This window comes from Myiozetetes cayanensis, unplaced genomic scaffold, assembly GCF_022539395.1.
Source record: "Myiozetetes cayanensis isolate MyiCay16 unplaced genomic scaffold, myiCay2020 scf5-8, whole genome shotgun sequence".
NCBI lineage: Eukaryota > Metazoa > Chordata > Aves > Passeriformes > Tyrannidae > Myiozetetes > Myiozetetes cayanensis.
This window is the reverse complement of record NW_026087742.1, coordinates 93,341,572-93,359,425: the sequence shown is the minus strand read 5'-3', so window position 1 is coordinate 93,359,425 and position 17,854 is coordinate 93,341,572. Positions and strand designations below refer to the sequence as shown.

At 41.7% G+C, this 17,854-nt stretch overlaps 1 protein-coding gene across 3 annotated transcripts in view; it reads left to right on the top strand.

Moving 5' to 3' along the window:
- MYO16 (myosin XVI) overlaps positions 1–17,854 on the top strand; it is a 359,061-nt gene that overhangs the window by 203,360 nt on the left and 137,847 nt on the right. For all 3 annotated transcript variants that reach the window (XM_050333209.1, XM_050333207.1, XM_050333208.1), the window contains 2 exons: positions 1,470–1,587; positions 16,385–16,532. In XM_050333209.1, coding sequence (XP_050189166.1) covers positions 1,470–1,587; positions 16,385–16,532 — 266 coding nt within the window. The remainder of the gene's footprint in view (positions 1–1,469; positions 1,588–16,384; positions 16,533–17,854) is intronic.

Sequence of the window (17,854 nt, the reverse complement as noted above, 5' to 3'; positions counted from 1 at the left end):
TAAACAACAACAATCCTTAACAAACTCTTGGAGCCCTGCTCCCTGGCATGGTTTAAATCCCATAGCAGTCCTCTGGTCACAGTTCAGAGGACAGCACGTGCCAGGGACCATTCATGACGTTATGTCCACCCTGATTTGCCAAAGACAAGATGTTAGATCTCTGAATTCGAGCCTTATCATGCCACTTGCCACTGACGTTCGAGTCCTGCTCCTGGTCTTGTTTTGTTTAATAGTATTGATGTAGCCATACATATCAGTGAGTCTTAATCAATGCAGGAAGAAAGATCCCTTAAAACTTGCTTAGATAGGATATCTGACTTCAGATAGCAAAGGTACATGTAGCAGATCTCACCCATGGGGAATAAAGTAGAGATTCTGGTTTAGGTGCCTTTAAAGGTGCCTTAATGAACACAGTACCCTGGATTCATTTCTGCTGCAGTCATGCATAGCACCATTAAATTAACAAAGCTGTTCAGGTTAAACCGAGTGCTGAATTATTCTAAAGAGTAAATACATTCTAAACAACGCTACTGGAGTGGAACTGGAATCAAAACTGAGTAGTTTACTGCTGCCACCTACTGCACAGACAGCTGCTTTAACTAATAATTCTTAAGGGTTTGGTTTTTAGAGCTTCTTTCTTTGTGATTGGAACCACATGTTATCTGTGCCACTCCACATCTCTCTTCCCTCCCCAGCTAGGTCATGCAGCTTCATGAAAAAGTTTTATTAGAACAACAGTGTATTTGGACCACGTTGCAAATCAACTTCTAAAGATGCACAGGAAAGTTCTGAAAGGAATCCTTCAGGGTATAAAGGGTGTAAGCAACTAATTATACACAAAAGAGCTAAATATAGAGAAAACATGGAATAAAGATGGCATCTTTAATGTTTTGGTTTTGTTTGGTTTTTGGTTTTTGGTTTTTTTGATGCTATCTTGAAACAATTGCTGTGACTATGAAAGTGTAACATGAAAATGCATCAGTGAAAGATGCCATAAAAATGTGAATCTATTTTTTTCCTCAGTTTTTCACTAGTATTATCCTAAAGTAATTCTATATGAAGTCAATAATTCATGCAATTTCTGACATCATATAATGCTTGTAAATTCCTTTGGTTGGTTATTAATATTGACTGACTTTAAATTCATAAGCTGCCTTCAAAGATTCTAGTATTTTTGCCAGGGATACCAGCTTTGGGCACATGACTCCAGTCACTCATATCCAAACTGATTGTAAGGATATAGCTGACATGTGAACTGTTGTCTTCCACCTTGCATTCACAACTTCCATTATTCTGACATAATTTAAAAAAAAAAAAATATTTTGAGCTGTCTTACTTTAATTTCTATTTAGGAAAAAAACCTTCCAAGGATTTGTTTTAAATTCCAAGATGAAAAATGATCTTTCCACCCCTTCCCCCCCAATTATTAATCACAAATCAACCATTGTTTTCTTACCATTGTTTTGCAGGTAAATTGTATCTTGGAGGCCTTTGGACATGCTAAGACACCCTTGAATGATTTTTCCAGCTGTTTTATAAAGTATTTTGAGCTACAGTTTTGTGTGAGAAAAAAAACATTAATTGCAGGTAAGTATCACGTAATCTGTTTATTTTGATATTGCCCACAGACTATTAGATCAGAGATCCCAGTGTACCATACACAGAGTTGGACAGCAAGGGCTTTAAAGGGAGCGTGAGAGGAACATGTTTAATAGTAAATGAATTGATAGCTTGTCAGGAGTGAGCAGTTTTCAGTTGTGCTGAGCAACCACTAGGTGGCAGAGAAAGACAAGAAAAAAAGTGACACCACTGATCCCTCATATTTCCCAGGAAATCACGTTTTTCTCTATTTCCCATATTAATATACTGAGAGAGCTGTGTGTTATATCACTGTGAAATAAAAGTAACAAAGAGATTAAGTTTTGCATTTCTACCTAATATTTTATTGGGTATTTTAAGAATCCCATAAATTACTGAGTGATAATATAATCTGCTTAGGCAAAAAGCACCAAGTATTTTCTACAGTGCTGAAATTGGAAGTTTCTTCTAAAAGAACTAGGAATCATGTTGATGTTTTTTCTCATTAGAGGCAAAATGGCATGGAATTTGTGCCTGCTTCCAGAGTAAGTGTGAGTCCTCTAATCCCCAGTAAGCGTTCATTAGTGAAAACAAAAAAAAACAAGCAAGATAACTGAGAAAAAACTTCAATTTGATTCTGAAAACTCTGTCTGGTCCACGTAGGTCATCATAAAGTTACTCAGTGTCAAAGCAAGGTATGTCTGCATAAATAACTTCACACAGACAGTTTCCTGCTTGCATGAATCTTTTTGGATGGAGAAGCCGTATGACAAGACACACTTTTGTTCCAAGTAAATTAGGTTCCATTAGATAAACATTTCAAAATATATTATTTTTTTATCTTTTTAATCATGTTTATGCTTTCTGAACAGTTTCCTAAAAAAATTCTTTGGAAATATTTCTCAGTGGGAATTACAATTCATGTTTTTGAGACAGTTCACTATGTGCTAGCAAATATGATAGTTTCTTCAGTGAAAATGTCACTGCATGAGCAATTACTAACACTTTGTTTCTGGTTTGTTTTACAGTGAATGTAGGATAATTGTAAAGGAAAAGCAAAGTGGTTTTAGGTTTTATGTATGAACTCTTGTGGAAGGAAAGTAAAGTGATATATACATTAACATGGACTGAAGAGCATCTGAGTTGAGCTTGTAAAAATAAAGCTCAGTCCCTAAAGCTAGTACTTTATAAATCCTTGTTATTGTATATATTTGATTTGAGTATGTTGAGTTTGCAGGGACTTGAGTTTTCAAACAGCTTTGCCCTGACTTGACAAGTTTAATTCTTCTATCAATTCCTCAAGTTACTCAAAAAAGGAAGAAAAAAAAAGTCTGAAAAAATTGTTCTCCAGATTTTTATGCCTTACTTTCCAGGCCATACTTTTCTCAGTCTTCACTTTTTGAAAAGCAAGGACTGAGTTTTTTCTTTTTTTTTTTTTTAAGTTACATTGAAACGGACTGATAGCTGTTATTTTGTTTTTAGCAATAACTGTGTTTAGGACAGCATGTTTTTCGAGAAGGAACAATGTAGTTTCAAAGAATGCATAGTTGAAAGACAGATTTCACTGGCCACACTTTTAATAGTCCACTTGGTGACTTTGTAGCTGATCAATAGACCCAGTGAGCTGTTAAAGGAAGTACAAATTTGTTTGTACCTGTAAGCACAATTAACACTGCACAAAAATGAGAGACTTTGCTCTTGAACTCTATTATTTTTTCCCTTTTATTTTACATATAAATCAAACGTGCTTTACTTTGTAGAAAAGCATACTACTGTGAGTTTTGTTATGAGTTCCTTTAGCACCATTAAGATGGTCCTGTGTTTGATTTTTGGCGTTTGGAAGCTTGGCTTTTTTTAAAAGCTCTTATCATTGCTAGAGATGCTAGTTGAGATGAACTGCATGTAGCCTTATTAAAGTGAAGGTGACTTGAAGTACCTGAAAAGGGCTGAATTAATTGGCATCATCTAAGTCATGTTACCCATCATCAAAGTTAAATGATAGATGACCTTTGATAACATTTTTCTTGCTTTTATTCATCAATGAATGTTAAAACCACCTGAGTGGTAGTTATGAAAGACTTAGCAAAGAAAATTGCACACAAAAATGTGATTAAAGAGCAATAGTGGACTCTTTTCAAATTAATTGATGGTTGGGTTAGTTTTACTGAGAAGTAAGTTACAAGCACAATAAAACATAGAAATCATCCTTCAGGTTCATCTATTCTGTTTTATCCTGTAGGAATGGCAGACAGGTAATGATTGATTCTGATGAAAGTGTGCGTCTGGGCCAATCCTGCCACGAAAGGTTAAGATTGCATTGCTTCAATTTGTAGTGAGCTGCAAAGTTACAAGAGCTAGACACATATATGATTTCCCAAGTGTGCCTTTTTACTTCAAACACAGGTTTGGGTTTTGTTTGTTTTTCTTTTTGTAGTGTAGCAGCAGAGGACTAGATGGATAATGCACAACTTCTCATAATATAGATTCTATAATAGCAGCTCACCTTTATATTTTGTAGGATGATGAAATGGGCCAGATCAGGTCTCCTTCATTCAGCAAGTCAGATGTGCAACTCTTCACTGTTGGTTGTATTTTCTCTTATGTAGCTATTCAGGCATGGTTTTGGTTGCCAGCACATCTGTCAGGCCCTGTCTGTGCTGTTACATAAAGAAAGTGTAGAAGAGGTCGCTGGCTAATGTACCACTGACCTTTGCACTCCTTAACTGGGATATGTTCAGGATGGTTTGGCCTCTGCAGAGTAGAACTTTGAGAGACTGTGCATAGTTATATTTAGTTCAAGGACAGAGCTTACCTGCTGAGACCTTTCTTAAAACAGTGTTGGATATTCACCCATTTCGTTTCCCTCCACTCTACACTGTCTTTCAGCAATATTCTCAAAGGCTGCGTTCCCTTTAACACACAATTTCAAGTACCCTAAAGCTTGCTGTGTTTAATTTAACAGTATAGACAGAAACTTAAAGAATTTCAAAAGATGGGAAGATAAATAGGTGGAATTTAAAATAAAATTACCAGACAAATACAGATGGTATAGCGGTAACTAACTAGTGCTAAATGAGCATACTGTGGGTATCAGCAGCTATATGGTGACAGGAGCATTCTTTTTTGCCCTCTAACCTAGTCACTAGGTTAAAGCGACTGCCTTGCCTCTGGTACACACTCTCATACACCAACCTGCATAACTTTGCTCAGCGTTGCATTGGGCAATACCTGTGAGTCAAAAACTAATTCTGAAAATAATGCTTTAACCACAACTAACCCTATCTTTTAAAGTCTTTAAACGCCCACACAGCCTTCAAACTTCAGGTCTCTTAGGCATCTGAAGTTGTGCTTCTGCATATGTTTAGAAGTGCAAAAGTTTTGACTGTACCGAATAAATCAGTGCTATTTTGTGCTTAATCCCAGCTTGCTCCAAAAACATTAAAAAAAAAAAAAAAGAAAAAGAAACTTTAAAAAACCATGAGTGGCACAAAAATGGTATGCATTTAAGAATACCCTTACTGTGCTACAGGATGCGTGCATCAGTGTTTTCTGTGACTATGTGTTCAAGAACTACTTCCAGTTCTTAAAGGAAGGAGTCCTAGATGGGTAGGTTGAAACCCACACTATGGGAAGCTATGGTTTAATATTCTCTTCTGCTTACAGCGTTTCAAAAATATAGTTCCTCCATTGGTGAGAAGTGCACCTTATGCTCTAAACTCAGCAATCCTTTCCAGGGTAAGGATGCTCACTAGGACTCTGTGAAAACTCCACCATACTGCAGAGACTGAAAAGCCTAAAGCTGCAGCAAAATGAACTGCATTCAGGTGGTGGAGGTGCTCAGTTTTGTGTGAAGGGACACACTTCTGGTCCTTGCACCACAGCTAGTATTTAAGTAATGGTGAGATAAAGTACACAAACAGCAGGGTAAGTGGGAACTGGAATCAGGTTTTTGCTGACAGGGAAGGCCATGACCTCCAGCTGCAGTTTGGTGTTCCCTTGTTCTCTTAGTCTCTTGCATCTGGAACCGTGTGGTTATGTACCCCCAGTGGAGGTGCTGAAAGGAGACTGCCCAAAACAGTGTCTGTCTCTTCATGTATATCTATAAAATGCCTGTAATCTTGTGAACAAGTGAATGGATCTTGGGGTCCGCTATTTCATTTATTTCTGTGATTTACCTCTTTCAGAACCTTAGTGGGCCTAAGGTTATGTATAAGCATGTAAACTGCACTTCTGTAGGCAAATCTCATTCAGATTCATCCTCCTTCAGCTTCTTCCCAGATTGTGCTTATTCACATGACTTCTTTATCCAGCTCATCACAGCCCTTCTGAGATACTCAAGTTTCCCCAGGCTCAGGTTTGTGAGCTTGTTGATAACCAGCTCTGCAGAGGAACTTATCTCTTTGTAGCCATCTAGAAGTTAGGTGGTTAATCTGAACTATTAATCTGTCTGTTCTTGATCACCAGCAGAGAAAGAAGAAATGCTTCCAAGGATATTTTTTCAAGAAGTCTTGAATCTCTTGCATCTTTTTCTGTTAAGCAGCAGCTTAGAATAGATGTCAATGCTCATATGGCTACACTTGGTGAGATGACTAATAGCTTATCTCTCAAGTACACTAACTGGTTCATCAAATATATAAATAAGAGTAAAAATCCACACCATTATCTTTAAAACTAAGTAGCTTTAAGACAGTAAGTAAGATAATATGGGTTTTTTTCACCAATTTTAATGAAAGTAGGGGCTTTATATGTGATTTATATAGCGTAAAACATGGGAGTAATGAATGATACTATTAAATTTTATATGTTCCCGTCAGACTGTTTTAGAAGAACATTATTCATTCTTAACTGTTGCAATGGTGAATGGTTTAAAATATGTAAGTTTAAGAGCAATCAGTATAATGATCAATTTGTATGTTTGTTTTTCAATCAGCTAGGATTTATACATACATGTTGGAGAAGTCTCGTGTCATTATCCAGCCTCTCAACCAGAGTAATTTTCACGTGTTTTACTTGATGATGGATGGGCTGTCTTCTGAAGAAAAATACACCCTGTACTCTCAGTAATTTGTCTGCACACAGGTGGGAAAACAACTTCATATTCACTCTTAAAATTTTTCTTATTTTAGTGCCTTTCTGCTGTTGAGGTCCTTCCTCCAATAGTTAGGACTTTTCAGTGAGCTCTGACATCGGTTTATTGTAGACATCCTGCTCATGAGGATTGACTCTGGAGTGTATTTATACTCTACTAACAAGGTCCTTAAAGGAGAAAGGAAAGGAGAAAAAGAAAGGAAACTTTTTAGTTATTTTTCCGTCTTCTGTGGCCTAGAGTAGGTCTGTTGTTTTTATTGCTTCCCTGATGAAAGGTTTTTTCTCCCAGAAAAAGCATTCTATAATAGCAGCTCACCTTTATATTTTGTAGGATGATGAAATGGGCCAGGTCAGGTCTCCTTCGTTCAGCAAGTCAGATGTGCAACTCTTCACTGTTGGTTGTATTTTCTCTTATGTAGCTATTCAGGCATGGTTTTGGTTGCCAGCACATCTGTCAGGCCCTGTCTGTGCTGTTACATAAAGAAAGTGTAGAAGAGGTCGCTGGCTAATGTACCACTGACCTTTGCACTCCTTAACTGGGATATGTTCGGGATGGTTTGGCCTCTGCAGAGTAGAACTTTGAGAGACTGTGCATAGTTATATTTAGTTCAAGGACAGAGCTTACCTGCTGAGACCTTTCTTAAAACAGTGTTGGATATTCACCCATTTCGTTTCCCTCCACTCTACACTGTCTTTCAGCAATATTCTCAAAGGCTGCGTTCCCTTTAACACACAATTTCAAGTACCCTAAAGCTTGCTGTGTTTACATTTAACGAGTATAGACAGAAACTTAAAGAATTTCAAAGATGGGAAGATAAATAGGTGGAATTTAAAATAAAATTACCAGACAAATACAGATGGTATAAGCGGTAACTAACTAGTGCTAAATGGCATACTGGTGGGTATTAGCAACTATATGGTGACAGGAGCATTCTTTTTTGCCCTCTAGCCTAGTCACTAGGCTAAAGCAACTGCCTTGCCTCTGGTACACACTCTCATACATCAACCTGCATAACTTTGCTCAGCGTTGCATTGGGCAATACCTGTGAGTCAAAAACTAATTCTGAAAATAATGCTTTAACCACAACTAACCCTATCTTTTAAAGTCTTTAAACGCCCACACAGCCTTCAAACTTCAGGTCTCTTAGGCATCTGAAGCTGTGCTTCTGCATATGTTTAGAAGTGCAAAAGTTTTGACTGTACCGAATAAATCAGTGCTATTTTGTACTTAATCCCAGCTTGCTTCAAAAACATTAAAAAAAAAAAAAAAAGAAAAAGAAACTCTAAAAAAACATGAGTGGCACAAAAATGGCATGCATTTAAGAATACCCTTACTGTGCTACAGGATGCGTGCACCAGTATTTTCTGTGACTGTGTGTTCAAGAACTATGGGTAGGTTGAAACCCACGCTATGGGAAGCTATAGTTTAATATTCTCTTCTGCTTACAGTGTTTCAAAAATATAGTTCCTCCGTTGGTGAGAAGTGCACCTTATGCTCTAAACTCAGCAATCCTTTCCAGGGTAAGGATGCTCACTAGGACTCTATGAAAACTCCACCATACTGCAGAGATTGAAAAGCCTAAAGCTGCAGCAAAATGAACTGCATTCAGGTGGTGGAGGTGCTCAGTTTTGTGTGAAGGGACACACTTCTGGTCCTTGCACCACAGCTAGTATTTAAGTAATTGTCCCAGTTTAAATGAGACAAGGGTCTTTTGCTGAGGATGAATTAGGAGGAAAAGACCCAAACTTCTCTTTCCAAACAATTATAAATCCAAAATTAAGAGGCTCCAATTGAAGGAAAACAAATTATGGAAAAGGGAAAATAACAGCCCTTTATTAAAAGGTATGTGTGTATTAACAGGAACACGAAAAAAAACTCAAGTAAAATAACTAAGTAATACTCCTATACCCACCAATAATCCCCTTCAAGAACAAAACTGATAAACCGGCAAAAAGAAGAAATAGTTCAATTTCTTGCACCCTTTGGTGCTGTTCCAACCACAGTCAGCAGGGGGCGCCGTCGGGTCACTGGAGATGCAAAATTTGTAATGTCCTGTACCATTCACCAGGTGGCGCTGTTGGGTCACTGAAGGTGTAAAAAACTTGTAGTGTCCTATTATAGTCACCAGGTGGCGCTGTTGGATCACTGAAGGAGTTGAACTTGTAATGTCCAGTGCCCGTCACCAGGTGGCGCTGTTGGATCCTTGGCTGCCCCGGGGGGGAGGGGGGAGGGGGGGGGAACAACAGCAATAAAACAGAAAGTTCTCCCAATGGAAGAAAACTCACAAACTTCAGCTGATTAGGGTCCGTTGTAAGCAGAGCTTGTAGTCAGCCAGAGGTGAGCCAAGAGCAGCCGCCAAAAACTCCCCTCCGACAGGAAAAGAAACAAAGGAGCCCGGCAGTGTCTGCAGCCCGCAGCAGCCTCTCACCCCGGCAGTGCGAGAGAGAGAGTCTCCTCCCCCCCCAGCCTCCACCCCCTTCCAGTCACACACCAGCCAGCTCCCCCCTTCGTTGTCAAGGAGACAAATCTCCATCGTTAAGGGCTCCGGGTGATTCTTTTGTTCAACTAAAATGGCCCATCACAGAGCACACACACAGGCAGGAGGAAAGGAAAGAAAAATTCTTTGCTAAAAATACGAACTATGACATTATCCACCCCTAATTTTTTTTTTCCTTTTCTCATGCCACCATACATCTATCAAATGGAACCTTTTTTAACTCCACATATACATACATCATTCTAGACTATGTACATATTCACAAATACATATAGATACAAATATGGGTAGAGTTATGACCTGTTTACCCTAAGATTATATCTCCTTGGGGTATGCACCGGGTTTCTCCATCTTCTTGCATCACCCACCATGTGCAACCAGGTCCTTGGGCAAAGACAACTCCACGAATGGATTTGCCTTTGCTCGAGGCATGGTTCACCCAAACTGTTTTGCCTAACATACCTCTCATGTGAACCACTGGGACCTTGTCCCCGTCTACAGTGTGAAGGGACTCTGATTGGGCAGGGCCGGCTCGATTGACGGAGCCTCTAGTGTTGACTAACCATGTAGCCTTTGCTAGGTGTTGATCCCAGTGTTTGAAAGTCCCTCCACCTAATGCTTTCAGGGTAGTCTTCAACAGTCCATTGCACCGTTCAACTTTCCCGGCAGCTGCTGCATGGTATGGTATGTGATAGACCCACTCAATGCCATGCTCTTTCGCCCAGGTGGTAACTAAACTATTTTTGAAGTGTGTCCCATTATCTGACTCAATCCGCTCTGGAGTGCCGTGCCGCCACAGGACCTGTTTTTCGAGGCCCAGGATGGTATTTCTGGCAGTGGCGTGGGGCACCGGATGCGTCTCCAGCCATCCAGTGGTGGCTTCCACCATGGTGAGCACATAGTGCTTACCTTGACGGGTCTGTGGCAGTGTGATATAATCAACCTGCCAAGCCTCCCCATACCTGTATTTATTCCACCGTCCACCATACCATAGGGGTTTCAGTCTCTTAGCCTGTTTAATGGCAGCGCATGTCTCACAGTCATGGATAACCTGAGAGATAGCATCCATGGTTAGATCCACCCCTCGGTCTCGTGCCCATTTGTAGGTGGCATCTCTGCCTTGATGGCCGGCGGCATCATGAGCCCATCGTGCTAAGAACAGTTCACCTTTGTGCTGCCAGTCTAGGTCCACCTGTGACACCTCAACTTGTGCAGCTCGGTCTGCCCGTTCATTGTTGCGATGTTCTTCATTGGCTCGATTTTTGGGCACGTGGGCATCTACGTGGCGGACCCTCACAATCAGCTTCTCTACCCGGGTAGCGATGTCTTGCCATATATCAGCGGCCCAGATGGGTTTTCCCCTACGTTTCCAATTGGTCTTCTTCCATCTGTCCAACCACCCCCACAGGGCATTGGCCACCATCCATGAGTCCGTGTAGAGGTAAAGTTTTGGCCACTTCTCTCGTTCAGCAATGTCCAATGCCAACTGGACAGCTTTGAGCTCTGCGAATTGGCTTGATTCACCCTCTCCTTCCATAGCTTCTGCAACTTGTCGTGTGGGACTCCATACAGCTGCTTTCCATTTACGTTTCATCCCTACAATACGGCAGGAACCATCAGTAAAGAGTGCGTAGCGTATGTCTTCTTCTGGTAGTTGGTTGTATGCTGGGGCTTCCTCTGCCCGTACTACCTGCTCTCCTTTTTCTTCTTCTGCTAGACTAAAATCCTCACCTTCCGGCCAGTTCGTGATGATTTCTAGGATCCCAGGGCGATTTGGGTTTCCAATGCGGGCGCGCTGCGTGATCAGGGCAGTCCATTTGCTCCAGGTGGCATCAGTGGCATGATGAGTAGAGGGCGTCTTCCCTTTGAACATCCAACTCAACACTGGCAGCCGAGGTGCCAGGAGGAGCTGTTCTTCTGTGCCAATCACCTCTGAGGCAGCTTGTACTCCCTCATAAGCTGCTAGGATCTCTTTTTCTGTTGGAGTGTAATTGGCTTCCGATCCCCTGTAGCATCGGCTCCAGAATCCAAGTGGGCGGCCTCGGGTCTCTCCAGGCACCTTCTGCCAGAGGCTCCAGGAGAGGCCCTTATCCCCAGATGCAGAGTAGAGTACATTCTTCACATCTGGTCCTGTCCTAACTGGCCCAAGGGCTACAGCATGGGCAATCTCCTGTTTAATCTGTTCAAATGCTTGCTGTTGTTCAGGACCCCACTGGAAATCATTCTTCTTGCGGGTTACCAGATAGAGAGGGCTTACGATCTGGCTGTACTCGGGGATATGCATTCTCCAAAAACCTATGGCACCCAGGAAAGCTTGTGTTTCCTTCTTGCTAGTTGGTGGGGCCATTGCTGTGATTTTATCGATGACTTCAGTCGGGATTTGACGACGTCCATCTTGCCACTTTACCCCCAGGAACTGGATCTCTCGGGCAGGTCCCTTGACTTTACTCTTTTTAATGGCAAACCCAGCTTCCAGGAGAATCTGTATGATCTTTTTTCCTTTCTCAGAGACCTCTTCTGCTGTGTCCCCCCATACAATGATGTCATCAATGTACTGCAGGTGTTCTGGGGCTTCACCTTTCTCTAGTGTAGCCTGGATCAATCCGTGGCAGATGGTGGGACTGTGTTTCCACCCCTGGGGCAGTCGGTTCCATGTGTACTGCACACCCCTCCACGTGAAAGCAAACTGCGGCCTGCACTCTGCTGCCAAGGGAATGGAGAAGAATGCATTCGCAATGTCGATAGTGGCGTACCACCTCGCTGCCTTAGACTCCAGCTCGTACTGGAGCTCCAACATGTCTGGAACTGCAGCACTCAATGGCGGGGTGGCTTCATTCAGGCCACGATAGTCCACAGTCAGTCTCCATTCTCCGTCGGACTTACGCACAGGCCAGATGGGGCTGTTGAAGGGGGAGTGGATCCTGCTGATCACTCCTTGGCTCTCCAGCTCACGGATCATCTTATGGATGGGAATCACAGAGTCTCGGTTTGTTCGGTACTGCCGACGGTGCACTATTGTAGTGGCAATTGGCACTCGCTGTTCCTCAACCTTCAACAGTCCCACAGCAGAAGGGTTCTCTGAGAGGCCAGGTAGTGAATTCAACTGCTTAGCAGCTTCTGTCTCCACAGCAGCTATTCCAAAAGCCCATCTATGTCCCTTGGGGTCTTTGAAATACCCATTCCTAAGGTAGTCAATGCCCAGGATACATGGGGCATCTGGACCAGTCACAATGGGGTGTTTCTGCCACTCCTTCCCGGTCAAGCTCACTTCAGCTTCCAGCACGGTCAACTGCTGCGACCCTCCTGTTACCCCAGAAATGGAAATAGCCTCTGGTCCCACATGTCCTGAGGGCATTAACGTACATTGAGCGCCAGTGTCAACCAAAGCCTTATATTCTTGTGGGTCTGATGTGCCAGGCCATCGGATCCACACCGTCCAATAGACACGGTTGTCCCGTGCCTCTACCTGGCTAGAGGCAGGGCCCCTCTAATACTGGTCTCTATCCTGCTCGTCACAGTTTTCCGTCTGCAAATACCGGCGGGAGGTACCTTCTAGTGGGTCAGATCCCTGCCCACGGGATACTGGCACTGCACTCACTTTCACGGACTTTGTTTTTCTCTGGTCCTTCAGCTCTTGTACTCGGGCTGCCAAAACATGGGTAGGTTTCCTGTCCCACTGTCTCATGTCTTCTCCATGGCCAGATAGGAAATACCACAGCTCAGTTCGTGAGGTCTGTCTACCCTCTCTAGCTGGGGGGCGCCCGGTTCTCACTGGTGCCACCTGGGAGCTGTTTCTCTCAATCTTTTCTAGGATTTTCTCCTGTTGATCTTGTAATTTTGTAGCTATGTTAGTCAGGTTATTGATCGAGGTCTCTACAGAGGAAACGCGGGCTTGTAGTGATCCTTGGACCATACTGTCGTACATCCGAAGTTTATTTGCTATAACCGCCACTGGCTCACTCTTTTCCCCAGCCTCCAATGATGTCAAGTAACTGACGTGTGCAGATGGCCCCATACGTATGAAGGTCCACCACATGTATGGTGTAAATCTAACCTTGTCAGGATCGTGATTAGCTTGCATATCCCTTCCAAACAGAATCTCCAACAGTGCCATTTCCCTCAGGCGTCGGATCCCCTCCTCCATGGTATTCCAGCTCTTCACCAAATGGTCTGCCTGCAAAGCCTCTTTGTAAACGAACCTCTCTCTCACAGCGTCCAGCAGCCGTGCCCAGAGAGACAGGGGTTTTGATTCTCTCACAAATGCCCCTTCAATGCCCACATCCTGGGCAATAGACCTCAAGAACCTTGCTTCACCGCCATCAAGGTTTATGGTATCACCCGTGGAGTCCCAGACTCGAATCATCCAGGTCAGTATGGGCTCATTCGAGTGACGAAGGACATCTGACCGTAATTTCCGGAGGTTGTCATATGATAAGGACTCAGTGATGATTTCTGGCTCCGGGTTGGCTACCTGTGAGGGTCCTGCCTCCCCATCATCATCTACTGGGCGAACTGATTTGGTCTTATATTTCCTCTTTTGGATAGGGGCAACCTCCATTGACTTGTTTGGTTCCTTGGAACTGGCCTTATCTGGAGTCACCCTTGTATCAGACCTCTCACTTTCATTTTTTCCTTTACCCTGTGAGGGCTGCACCATACCGAGCACCTTTTGGTCCTGGTAAATCCTGGGCCTAACTACGAATATTAGATATGACACCGTGGCAATAGATATGACACCTTGCACGAGAAGCCCCAGAAGTAAAATGTCTCTTACATCTAAAGAGAGTTTAAATCTCTCAGAGGCTATTGTAGTGGAACCAAAGGGAAAATGTATGAAGGGTTGGGCAAATATACTCCCCTGTGTTTCTCCATAGGAATAGGTGCCATTATCCTTAAAACCCCAAAGGAGACAGTGTAGGTTAGGGCAGTAATATATCCTTGAGAACATATCCCGAAGGAAAATAACAGGTACTGAGTTTACTATGTCATAAAACCAGTGCGAGATCTCAAACATACTTATTGCAATGAGGGTCATAGTGTCTGAGCTGAAAAACATCGACAGGTGGGACATAGATTTCGGCATAATTATATACCACAGAAAAGCAGCGATCTTAGACTTCATGGTGCCTATAGGTTCACAAACACATATCAAGTCACACAAGGGCAGTTATTCCTTTTCCACTTTTCCTCTCTCGGGCCCCACGTTGGGCGCCAAAAGATGTCCCAGTTTAAATGAGACAAGGGTCTTTTGCTGAGGATGAATTAGGAGGAAAAGACCCAAACTTCTCTTTCCAAACAATTATAAATCCAAAATTAAGAGGCTCCAATTGAAGGAAAACAAATTATGGAAAAGGGAAAATAACAGCCCTTTATTAAAAGGTATGTGTGTATTAACAGGAACACGAAAAAAAAACTCAAGTAAAATAACTAAGTAATACTCCTATACCCACCAATAATCCCCTTCAAGAACAAAACTGATAAACCGGCAAAAAAAAGAAATAGTTCAATTTCTTGCACCCTTTGGTGCTGTTCCAACCACAGTCAGCAGGGGGCGCCGTCGGGTCACTGGAGATGCAAAATTTGTAATGTCCTGTACCATTCACCAGGTGGCGCTGTTGGGTCACTGAAGGTGTAAAAAACTTGTAGTGTCCTATTATAGTCACCAGGTGGCGCTGTTGGATCACTGAAGGAGTTGAACTTGTAATGTCCAGTGCCCGTCACCAGGTGGCGCTGTTGGATCCTTGGCTGCCACCGGGGGGAGGGGGGAGGGGGGGGGAACAACAGCAATAAAACAGAAAGTTCTCCCAATGGAAGAAAACTCACAAACTTCAGCTGATTAGGGTCCGTTGTAAGCAGAGCTTGTAGTCAGCCAGAGGTGAGCCAAGAGCAGCCGCCAGAAACTCCCCTCCGACAGGAAAAGAAACAAAGGAGCCCGGCAGTGTCTGCAGCCCGCAGCAGCCTCTCACCCCGGCAGTGCGAGAGAGAGAGTCTCCTCCCCCCCCAGCCTCCACCCCCTTCCAGTCACACACCAGCCAGCTCCCCCCTTCGTTGTCAAGGAGACAAATCTCCATCGTTAAGGGCTCCGGGTGATTCTTTTGTTCAACTAAAATGGCCCATCACAGAGCACACACACAGGCAGGAGGAAAGGAAAGAAAAATTCTTTGCTAAAAATACGAACTATGACAGTAATGGTGAGATAAAGTACACAAACAGCAGGGTAAGTGGGAACTGGAATCAGGTTTTTGCTGACAGGGAAGGCCATGACCTCCAGCTGCAGTTTGGTGTTCCCTTGTTCTCTTAGTCTCTTGCATCTGGAACCGTGTGGTTATGTACCCCCAGTGGAGGGCTGAAAGGAGACTGCCCAGAACAGTGTCTGTCTCTTCATGTATATCTATAAAATGCCTGTAATCTTGTGAACAAGTGAATGGATCTTGGGATCCGCTATTTCATTTATTTCTGTGATTTACCTCTTTCAGAACCTTAGTGGGCCTAAGGTTATGTATAAGCATGTAAACTGCACTTCTGTAGGCAAATCTCATTCAGATTCATCCTCCTTCAGCTTCTTCCCAGATTGTGCTTGTTCACATGGCTTCTTTATCCAGCTCATCACAGCCCTTCTGAGATACCCAAGTTTCCCCAGGCTCAGGTTTGTGAGCTTGTTGATAACCAGCTCTGCAGAGGAACTTATCTCTTTGTAGCCATCTAGAAGTTAGGTGGTTAATCTGAACTATTAATCTGTCTGTTCTTGATCACCAGCAGAGAAAGAAGAAATGCTTCCAAGGATATTTTTTTCAAGAAGTCTTGAATCTCTTGCATCTTTTTCTGTTAAGCAGCAGCTTAGAATAGATGTCAATGCTCATATGGCTACACTTTGGTGAGATGACTAATAGCTTATCTCTCAAGTACACTAACTGGTTAATCAAATATATAAATAAGAGTAAAAATCCACATCATTATCTTTAAAACTAAGTAGCTTTAAGACAGTAAGTAAGATAATATGGGTTTTTTTCACCAATTTTAATGAAAGTAGGGCTTTATATGTGATTTATATAGCGAAACATGGGAGTATGAATGATACTATTAAATTTTATATGTTCCCCTCAGACTGTTTTAGAAGAAACATTATTCATTCTTAACTGTTGCAATGGTGAATGGTTTAAAATATGTAAGTTTAGAGCAATCAGTATAATGATCAATTTGTATGTTTGTTTTTCAATCAGCTAGGATTTATACATACATGTTGGAGAAGTCTCGTGTCATTATCCAGCCTCTCAACCAGAGTAATTTTCACGTGTTTTACTTGATGATGGATGGGCTGTCTTCTGAAGAAAAATACACCCTGTACCTCAGTAATTTGTCTGCACACAGGTAGGAAAACAACTTCATATTCACTCTTAAAATTTTCCTTGTTTTAGTACCTTTTTGCTGTTGAAGTCCTTCCTTCAATAGTTAGGACTTTTCAATGAGCTCTGAAATCATTTATTGTGGCATACCTGCTCATGAGGATTGAATTCTGGAGTGTATTTGTACTCTACTAACAAGGTCCTTAAAGGAGAAAAAGAAAGGAAACTTTTTAGTTATTTTTCCATCTTCTGTGGCCTAGAGTAGGTCTGTTGTTTTTATTTCTTCCCTGATGAAAGGTTTTTTTCTCCAGAAAAAGCTGGTTTTTTAAAATTAGAATTTTATTGTGGAGTATGTTGATTTTGATGAAATTTCACTATAAAACTGGTATTTCCATATTCATTTTGATATGTACTTTACATCATATTAGTAAGAAAAACAGAAACAAAAGTTCTGACTGCTTTGAAACCGAGGATAATATTCAATACCAAATATCTACAATTATGTTTTTGTGTGTGTCTCCACACGAGCTTCTTGTCTTGGTTCCCATTTGCAGCCAAAGGAGATTGAGTTCCTTTCAGCTGTATATGGAGTTGCATGCAGATGTGTGCTTTGGGGTGAACTGAACCACATTTGTGGCTTCATAAACTGTGCTGACTACATCCCCTTTGATAGTAGAGCTTAAATAAAAAGAGCTGAATATAGACACCCAAATGTAGTGTGTTTAAGGCTGAATATAGTTCAAATATTTACTATAAGTGGAAGTTTTGGTGGTTTTTTTTTTCTGGAAATGTTGGTAGTATCTCAAAGTGTATTAATTCAGGTTATTTTAGAATGAAAAAAATATTCCTTAGATAATTTGCCTTTTCAGGCTTTCCTAAGAAGTGTTACTGAAATGATAGAAGCCTATATAGTATTAATGATCTTCTTAAATGGGCTAAGTTTAAAATGGGGATAGGGAGTAACTGTAAAAAGAACAATAGTAATTAAAATTCTGTAAAATGAGTGTTTTGAGTTTTTCACATCTAAGCCTTTTTCTCATGGATTTTTTTCTCAACTTTTTTATCTTTCACTTTGGCTAGTACTTGAATAAAATAGCAGTTCTAGACTTGCAACCTGTAAATAGAAAGACATCACATTAATTTTTGCAGAAAAAAACTTACTTGATTATGATTTTTTCTTAAACAGAAGTCTTCAGACTACCATTGTTTGGTAGTGTTTTAAGCTGTTGGTACTTCTGTGTTGTACAGGATAGTGTAATGTACTAGCTCTGAAGAAACCTGAGGCTAAATTGCCTTGCTAAAAATGATCCACTTCAAAGCACGGAGGAGAAGAGTTAAATTCTATAT